At 53.2% G+C, this 7627-nt stretch overlaps 1 protein-coding gene across 7 annotated transcripts; it reads left to right on the forward strand.

The window, feature by feature from the left end:
* The first annotated feature begins 4791 nt into the window (after positions 1-4791).
* On the forward strand, positions 4792-7415 carry ZNF575 (zinc finger protein 575). 7 transcript variants are annotated; one of them, XM_040457263.1, is made up of 4 exons: positions 4792-4927; positions 5208-5322; positions 5700-5897; positions 6370-7415. In XM_040457263.1, the coding sequence occupies exons 3-4, from the start codon at positions 5816-5818 to the stop codon at positions 7029-7031; spliced, it is 744 nt and encodes a 247-aa protein (XP_040313197.1). In that variant the 5' UTR covers positions 4792-4927; positions 5208-5322; positions 5700-5815; the 3' UTR covers positions 7032-7415. The 7 variants fall into 7 exon arrangements, with proteins under 7 accessions (XP_040313197.1, XP_040313198.1, XP_040313200.1 ...); XM_040457264.1 differs by having other exon boundaries at positions 5741-5897; XM_040457266.1 differs by having other exon boundaries at positions 5208-5303.
* The last annotated feature ends 212 nt before the right edge of the window (positions 7416-7627 follow it).

Genomic DNA, 7627 nt, shown 5'->3' on the forward strand with positions numbered 1-7627 from the left:
GGGCGGGGCGGCGCGGGCGGGGCGGGGCGGGGGCGGGGCCGTCTTAAAGGGGCCGCGCCCGCGGCCGCTGGGGTGGGGGTGGGGGTCCAGTCTGGGAAGAGACTTCAGAGACCGAGAAGAAGGTGAGACAGAGAAACGGCGAACGGGGAGACACTCAAAAGGCGAGGGAGAGACGTTGGGAGAAGCACGGACAGAGAGAGAAATGAAAACCCAACAGGAGGCCCCAATACACTGATAGCGGGACTCCTTGTGTATTTCCGGTGGTTTTTCTCAGGAGAGAAACAGGCAGACAGAAAAGCTCAAAGTCAAGGAGAGAATTTTGCACATTTATTCCTCGCTTGGGGTCTCCTGTGTGCCTGGCCCAAGCTGGGAGAAGCTGGGGACCTGGAGGTGAGCCCTGTCCGGTCGGTGAGGGGAATGGTGCAGACATCAGGGCTGAAACAAAAGAAGGTTCAGGGATTGCCAGGAGCTCAGGGGAAGGAGGAAACAGGAAAGCAGGGATCTTCAAGCACTCTTTACTGTGAGGTTCCCCCCAAATAAGACCTCTTCACTCTGGGGCCCATTCTTGCTGTTTCTGTAGGATTGCTAGACTGTTCACCAGTCCCTTGAAGGCATGCACACCTTCTGGGTCAGCTGTGAGATGCCGCCCTAAGGCGGCAGAAGAGGTTTAGAAGAGGTTTCTAAGAGGTAGAAACCTGGGCATACCCCTTCCCAACTGTGCGACCTTGGGCTCAAAACTTACCGTCTTCTGGGCTTCATTCAGTATGAGTATACTCATCTGTAAAATGAGGTTGAAAAGAGCTCCTCCCTCATTGTGAAGATCTAATAAGTTCAGACATGTAAAGTAAAGAGTCTGGGAGAGCGCCTGGCACAGAACAAAACCATTATTGTGATTTCATCACCATCCTCAACTCCTTCCAATTCATCACTAGGCCCTGTTTTAAATTTTTTTATGTTTATTTATTTTTGAGAGAGAGAGAGACAGAGAGAGAGACAAGACAGAGTGCGAGTGGGGGGAGGGGCAGAGAGAGAGGGAGACAATCTGAAGCAGCTCCAGGCTCTGGGCTGTCAGCACAGAGACTGATGCGGGGCTCAAACGCATGAACCGTGAGATCATGTGATCTGAGCCTAAGTCGGATGCTTAACCAACTGAGCCACCCAGGTACCCCTATCTAGGCTCTGTTAAGTTAACCTCTCCAATCAGGCCACTTCTCCACCATCACGCCCTCAGCCCCAGTCGAGAGGCAGCAAAGCATAAATGCAAATTACGTGGGTTCCAGGGCCTGGCTGCAGGAGTTTAAATCCTGACCCTGACCCTGTGTGACCTTGAATAAGTGACCTCCCTCCTTGTGCCTCATTTTCCTTTTTCTGTACAATGGGGATAATAGTATCGCCTCCTCTTAAAAACTTGCTTTCAGGATGAAATGAAAGAACGTATACCAAGCACTCACGATAGTTTCAGGTATATAAGAAGTGCTAACTAGGGCGCCTGGGTGGCTCAGTCGGTTAAGTGTCCGACTTCAGCTCAGGTCATGATCTCACAGTCTGTGAGTTCGAGCCCCGCATCGGGCTCTGTGCTGACAGCTCAGAGCCTGGAGCCTGCTTCAGATTCTGTGTCTCGCTCTCTCTCTGCCCCTCCCCTGCTCATGCTCTGTCTCTCTCTGTCTCAAAAATAAATAAATGTAAAAAAAAGTCAAAAGAGGCGCCTGGGTGGCTCAGTCAGGTAGGCGCCTGACTTCCGCTCAGGTCATGATATAGCTCGTGAGCTCCGCATCAGGCTGTGCCTTGACAGCTCAGAGCCTGGAGCCTGCTTCAGATTCTGCGTCTCCCCCTCTCTCTGCCCCTGCCCCGCTCTGTCAAAAATAAGTAAACATCAAACAATTAAAAAATAAATAAAATAAAATGCCAATGACAGATTAAAGAATCACAGAAAACAAACACAATATGTGGAGCTTGTTTAAATTCGGATGCAGATGCAACAAGATAAAAAGATAAAAATAAAAAGATATTTATGGGATATAATGTCCGGCATATAGCTTCAAAATCATCTGGGAGGAGTGGGTGGGGGAATGAAACATTGGCCATCAATAGATAATTGCTGATGCCAGCCACTTCTATTATTAACAATTCTAGGGGCGCCTGGGTGGCGCAGTTGGTTGAGCGTCCGACTTCAGCTCAGGTCATGATCTCACACTCCATGAGTTCGAGCCCCGCGTCGGGCTCTGTGCTGACAGCTCGGAGCCTGGAGCCTGCTTCAGATTCTGTGTCTCCCTCTCTTTCTCTGCCTCTCCCCTGCTCATGCTCTGTCTCTCTCTGTCTCAAAAATAAATAAAAACATTTAAAAAAATTAAAAAAAAAACAATTATATTCTCACGCTTTCTGTATGTTTGAAATAAAACATTGTTCTTAAAAATGAAAAGCAAGATATGCAGGGGACAATCGCAGAAATGTGATAATGTGAAGAAATGACTCTTGGGGCGTCTGGGTGACCCAGTCGGTTAAGGGTCTGACTTTGGCTCAGGGCATGATCTCACAGTTTGTGGGTTCAAGCCCCACGTGAGGCTCTGTACTGACAGCTCAGAGCCTGGAGCCTGCTTCGGATTCTGTGTCTCCCTCTGTCTCTGCTCCTCCCTGCTCGTTCTCTGTCGCTCTCCATCTCTCAAAAATAAATGAACATTAAAAAATATAATAATAAAGTAAAAAGAAATGACTCTAAAGTTTGAAAGTTGTGATAATGATATTTTAGTTGTGTTTCAAAGAGAGAGAGTCCTTATTTTTTTAGGAACACAGTTTTAAGTGTTTCTGGATGAAATGTGTGGAATTTACTTCAAAATAACTCAAGGGACTTAATGGGGGAGGGGATGATGGAACAAAATTGGTCATGTGGGTGATGGATTGGTGAGGGGCTGGTTATACTCTTCCCCTTCCTTTCTTTTGGTCATGTTTGAAATTTTCCATAAACTAAAACAATTTTCTAAAAAAGAGTATATTGAGGCCCCTGGGTGGCTCAGTTGGTTAAGCGCTTGACTGTTGATCTCAGTTCAGGTCTTGATCTCAGGGTCATGAGTTCAAGCCCCATGTTGTAGTCCACACTGGGCATGGAACCTACTTTAAAAAGAGAGAGAGAGAGAGAGAGAGAGAGAGAGAGAGAGAGAGAGAGAGAATATGAAGACCTAAACTAGTTCATGCCACTTCCCATATTTAAAACCCTTCCTTGGTTTCCCACTCAGCTAGACCTTTCTAATTCCTTGACCTCAAGTTCTGTATTGTCCTCAACGTCTATCTACTCATCACAGAGAACTTCTGGCTTTAATCCTTTCCAGCGTTTATTTGATACAGATTTATTGGGCACCTACCCTGTTCTGGACAGAGGGTGAACAAGGCAGACAAGTTGTTCATCTTAACAGGGAATACATTCTAGAGGACAGGAATACTGTATTAAGTGCCCACCAGGGAGATGTGACAAACAGAATAATGAAGGGAAGGGAGCACCATGAGCTACGGTGGACAGGGGAGGCCTTCTGCAGTGGTAATATTTGAAATGAGATCAGAGTGGGGAGTCAGACAAATATGTTGATGGAGGAATGACCTTGGGGGAGGACATAGGGAACCGCTAGTGCAGAAGCCCTGAAGTAGGATGGACCATGGGATGTACCAGCCCTGGAAAGAAGGTGAGTTTGGAGGATGGAGGTAGGAAAGATCCCCTGAACGCAGCATGTTCCTTCCCACCTTGAGCTCTCTGAACTTGCTATTCTGGGACAACTTTGATTCTATCATGGCCTATTTCAATGCACAATAAAAACAAAAAGTAATATTGGTAACATGCATTGAGCACTGTAGGCACTGGTCTAAACTTTCCATTGATTACTGAATTTAATCCTAACATCCCAGAAAGATGAAGGGACTTGGCCAAGGTTACACAGATAGAAAGTGGCCAAGACAAGATTCCAAACTGGTTACCCAGGCAATCCGGCTCCAGAGTTCGAATAACCCTACACCTAACACCCAGGGCTCCCAGGACTCGCCAGACCTTATCACACTGAAGACCCACCCATGCAGGGCATTTTTATGGGCACTTCACGGTCATTCCCGTGCTGGGCGGGAAAGTGCACCGTCATGGCCCGGGGAAGGATGCCAAGCGTGGCACCCAGGGCCTGGCACCAGGAGATCCAACCCTCCCAAGAACTCCCGCTGGGATATTTCGGGAACCGCCGTCCCCCTCCCCTTACCACATCTGGGCCGGGGCATTGGGGTGGGAGGGGCTGAGATTCTTGAATCACCCAATGGCGAAGGGTGCCGGGGGCCTATGCAAATAACACATTTTTTATTGGACCTCAGCTCTCTCTGAACCTGGAGTCTCACCCCGCCCACTCACGAAAAATTGGCCTGACTTCTTTGCAAAAGCCTTGGGCAGACGTTTCTTGCAATTCCCTCCGGAGAGTGAACTCAGGCTCCCAACGAATTCTCGAAAGGAAGGGGGACACAGAGAGGGAAGGCGCCTATGCTGGGCAGTGTCTCAGTGATCTCTAAACCCAGTTTCCCCGAGTTAGGTCCTGCACGTGCTTGACTCCACTCAGCCACCGTAGGCCCCGCAAGCCGCAGTACACTTTCCTATAGCCCTTAGACTAGCTCCGCGCTTGCTCACCAACTTGCCTGCCTCGCGCACCCACCCCTTCGATTTCTTCTCCCGCGGCAGCCTCAGCTGCCCGCGACTGCGCATGCGTACTGACGCCCCCACCGGGCCCCGCGTGGGAGGAGTGGATGGAAATGAGGCTGGGCAGAGCAACTCGCGCACCCTCCCTCCCCTCCCGTCGCTGGGCGCGCGTCGGGAGGTGCAGCTCCGCCGCGTCCGAGGGCAGCGCAGCAGCTGCAGCGGCCGCTGAGGGAGGGGCCCGGAGCCCCGCCCCCGGGGAGGGGCCTTCCGCAGGTGAGCCGGGCTCGGGTCCGGGCCTGGATGTCTGGGTCTTCGGGAAGTGGATTGGGGGCTGGACGCCAGGATCTCCCGGAAAAGAATCGATTGGAGTCCTGATGCATAGGTTCCGGAGGGACTGCATTGGTGCCTGAGCCTTGGTAGGGTGCACTGGTGCCCGAATGCCATGATTCCGAGGGGTGCACTGAGGCCCGGACGCCTGGGACCCCGAAGGAGAAATCCATTAGGCGTCTCTTAATCGCAAGACAGGCCACATTCTTTCTGCATCTCCCTCCAGGTCTCCCCTCTACCCTCCACGCTGGGGATGAAATTTAGCAACAAGAAGGAAGCAGTTCACGCGGCGTCCATGGACTGAGACTAAACCGCGACTCCGGTAAAGCTACCTATTGGAGGTGAATCCCGCCCACTGAGCTCAGGCCCCTCCCCTGGGACAGAGTTGTAAAAGACCCGCCCACCCCGCTGGAAGGCCCCTCCCCTGGGTCTGAGTGGCTTTGGAGCGTATTTATATGGCCCCGCCCTTTCCCGGCTTAGTTTCCACTGCTGGGAGGTTCTAATGGGGGGAGGTCCCGCCCACTGTGGATCCAGGCTTCGGCAGCTCTGCGCTCAGGACAGCCCCAGAGTTTAAGTTGTAGAGGCCTCGCCCACTCCGTTCAAGGGCTCCAAGCCTGGGTCTAAGTTGCAAAGGGTCACGTTTGCATAAACCCCCGCTAGTTGTGCTTTTAGGCTCCGCCGGCCCGCAAGCAACACCTGCCCTGCCTTTGGATTCCAGACTTAAGATCTCGCTCCTAAAACACTGGTCCGTGATTTTAGGCCCTATAGCCTATCCCCATCAGCCTGATCATCACCGGCGTGGCCTAGCTCCCTCTGGGTTCCTGGGCCAGCAAGATGCTGGAACGAGATGCGGAGTCCGCGGCCGGGGACACGGATCCTAGTCCCACCGGCAAGGAACCTATAACCAAAGGAGGAGGTGAGAGCAGTCCCGCCTGTGAGTGGGGGGCACTCTACAGGAATTGGGGCCAAGAGAATCACATTTTGAGGGAATCTCAGGGCGAAAGTTTGAAGGCCTAGGGTGATGGCCATTTGGGTTGCTCCGAATCGCGTTCTGGGGAATCGTACTATTTGGCGTTGGGGAAATTCAGTGATCATTTTTGGGGCTCAGAAAATTCAAGGAGGGTCAGGGGGGGTGATATGTGGAATTTCAGGGTGATCACTTGGGAATGTACTAGAAACGAACATCTTAGTCGCTTTGGGGTTCCAGCTCCGTAATCCTTTGGAGCCCCTTAGGATGATCATTTGAGGAATCTCAGTATGACCCTTGAGTGTCCAGATACACTCCAAGTATCAAGGCTGGGACGGGGTGGGGGGCGGGGGAGGGAAGCCTGGCCTAAATTCAGGTTGTTGGCTGATGCCTGGAGCCCACCCGCCCTCCTGTCCTGTAGCTCCCCACCAGGGCTCGCCGCAGAAGCCCAGCCAGTCGGTTCCCGGGCCTGCCACGTCCGCGGGGGCGCCTTCTCGACCCCGCCGGCGGCCCCCGCCCCAGCGCCCGCACCGCTGCCCCGACTGTGACAAGGCCTTCTCGTACCCGTCCAAGCTGGCCACGCACCGGCTGGCACATGGCGGCGCCCGCCCGCATCCGTGCCCCGATTGCCCCAAGGCCTTCTCCTACCCCTCCAAGCTGGCAGCTCACCGCCTCACGCACAGTGGTGCCCGCCCGCACCCGTGCCCACACTGCCCCAAAGCCTTTGGCCACCGCTCCAAGCTGGCCGCCCACCTCTGGACCCACGCGCCTGCCCGCCCCTACCCGTGCCCGGACTGCCCCAAGTCCTTCTGCTACCCCTCCAAGCTCGCAGCCCACCGCCACACCCACCACGCCACCGACGCCCGCCCTTATCCTTGCCCGCACTGCCCCAAGGCTTTTTCCTTCCCCTCCAAACTGGCCGCCCATCGCCTGTGTCATGACCCCCCCACGGCGCCGGGCAGCCAGGCCACGGCCCGGCATCGCTGCTCCAGCTGCCATCAGGCCTTTGGCCAAAGACGCCTCCTGCTCCTTCACCAACGCAGCAGCCACCACCAGGCTGAGAGCCAGGGGGAGCGCGAGTGAGCCCTCCCCTTGGCTCACAGCGCCCCCTGCCGCCAGCCCAGGTCAATGAAGAGGTGGCATTTCTAAGCTGGGCTGTATGGACTTGCCTCTGCTCCACGCTGGGCTCAAACTTACCGGGCTGAGGACTTCTGCTCACCTGTTTGGGGAAGGGAAAGGTGTCACCCATAGTTAGCACTGGGCCCCAAACTATGGGTTTGGAGCTGTGGGTTGAAAGCAAGTCCTGGCTCCGGTTTTTTCCCTCCTATTCATAAGGCGAAAGTAAAAAGTCTGCTAGCACCGGGGGTTGGTGAGGAATGTGGGGAAACAGGGTCTCTCCTTATTGTGAGTTAAATTGGTGCCTGCATTTTGGCCGTTTTGACTGTATCTATAAAAAATTTTAAATGCACACATGGTCGTGTCAACTATTCCACTTCTAGGAACTTATCCTGTAGATAAACTCAGCACGTTGAAATAGGCGTAAGGGTAAGGATGTCCACAGTGGGATGGTTGTGGCCAAAGACGGGAAACCATCCAAGTGCCCACTGGTAGGGGACCAGCTAATAAATTCCCGTAGGGCCACAGAATGGACTATGTTGCTGTAGGAGAAAAAAAAAAAG

Source organism: Herpailurus yagouaroundi, unplaced genomic scaffold, assembly GCF_014898765.1.
Source record: "Herpailurus yagouaroundi ecotype Mexico unplaced genomic scaffold, PumYag 220, whole genome shotgun sequence".
In the NCBI taxonomy this organism is placed as follows: Eukaryota; Metazoa; Chordata; class Mammalia; order Carnivora; family Felidae; genus Herpailurus; species Herpailurus yagouaroundi.

Bases quoted from the DNA above. Each gene is read 5' to 3' on its own strand.
- ZNF575 (XM_040457263.1), top strand. From the start codon at position 5,816: ATGCTGGAACGAGATGCGGAGTCCGCGGCCGGGGACACGGATCCTAGT. The intron at 5,898-6,369 runs GTGAGAGCAGTC...CCTGTCCTGTAG, and splicing joins ACCTATAACCAAAGGAGGAG to CTCCCCACCAGGGCTCGCCG.